At 59.5% G+C, this 980-nt stretch overlaps 1 protein-coding gene across 1 annotated transcript in view; it reads right to left on the reverse strand.

Annotated features, from left to right (window-relative positions):
• Positions 1–980, reverse strand: part of DNAI2 (dynein, axonemal, intermediate chain 2) — a gene marked incomplete at both ends in the record, with an annotated part of 5,897 nt that overhangs the window by 897 nt on the left and 4,020 nt on the right. The window contains 2 exons of the mRNA XM_010021983.1: positions 85–220; positions 452–675. Coding sequence (XP_010020285.1) covers positions 85–220; positions 452–675 — 360 coding nt within the window. The remainder of the gene's footprint in view (positions 1–84; positions 221–451; positions 676–980) is intronic.

The following is a 980-nucleotide window of genomic DNA, read 5'->3' on the forward strand; positions in this document are numbered from 1 at the left end:
CCTGCTCTGTGCAGGGCAGGGTGGCGGATCTGCCAAGGAGCCTGCTGCCAGGCTGGAGGGACCCGGAGCCGCTGGGGACCCAACCTTCAGGCTGAGGAAGGGGTCGCTCTGCTTGAAGAGGAAGTCCCAGATGTCCAGGGTCCCGTCTGACCTGGTGGTGAAGAACACAGCCGGCCTCACAGGGCTCCAGCACCCGTCCGTCAGGTAGGCGGAGTGGTACCTGCCGGCAGACACGGAGCAGTGGGGGTGGACTTGCTGCGGCCTGCACAGCTCCTTCAGCCACCTCTTTCAGTGCCCTCAACCACGACGGCACCGCTCTGCCTTGGTGTCCATCCCACCACCTCCTGCCTGACTTGATCAGAACAGACCCTGCTGGTCACCTGCCCCAAACAGGCTCTTCCACAACAAAAAAGGAAGACTTTTTGCAGGGCAAACACACACCGACACCTACTTGGTCCACATAATTGATGACTCCTTGGCATCCTCCGACCAGATTCGAGCTGTCCAGTCGCCGACCGTCAGGAAGATTTTGGGGTACAGGGGGTTCCTGGTCAGTGCATAGACAGGCCCATGGTGGCCACTGTAGGTGCAGGTGATCTTTTCAGCGGGTGTCTTGGCCTTGCGGTTGCAGAGGATGACGATGCCCTGCTCCGTGCCCACCATGAACTTGGTGGGCTGAGGGTGTGAGTAGGAGACAGAAGGTGTCAGCAGCTCATGGGACCCTGCAGCACAGGGGGCTGTGGGGCAGCAAAGGGCTCTGCTGTGCGAGCAAGGGGATCTGGGGAATTTAGGTATTGGAAGACTGGGATAGCAGCCTTCCAGAACCTAAAGGTATATAAGAAACCTGGAGAGGGGCTTTGGACAAGGACCTGTGGAGACAGGCGAAGGGGGAATGGCTTTAACCTGCCAGAGGGGAGATTGAGATGAGCTCTTGGGGAGAAGCTCTTCCCTGGGAGGGTGCTGAGGCGCTGGCACAGGGT

Source organism: Nestor notabilis, unplaced genomic scaffold (assembly GCF_000696875.1).
Source record: "Nestor notabilis isolate BGI_N333 unplaced genomic scaffold, ASM69687v1 scaffold17249, whole genome shotgun sequence".
NCBI classification, from domain to species: Eukaryota; Metazoa; Chordata; class Aves; order Psittaciformes; family Psittacidae; genus Nestor; species Nestor notabilis.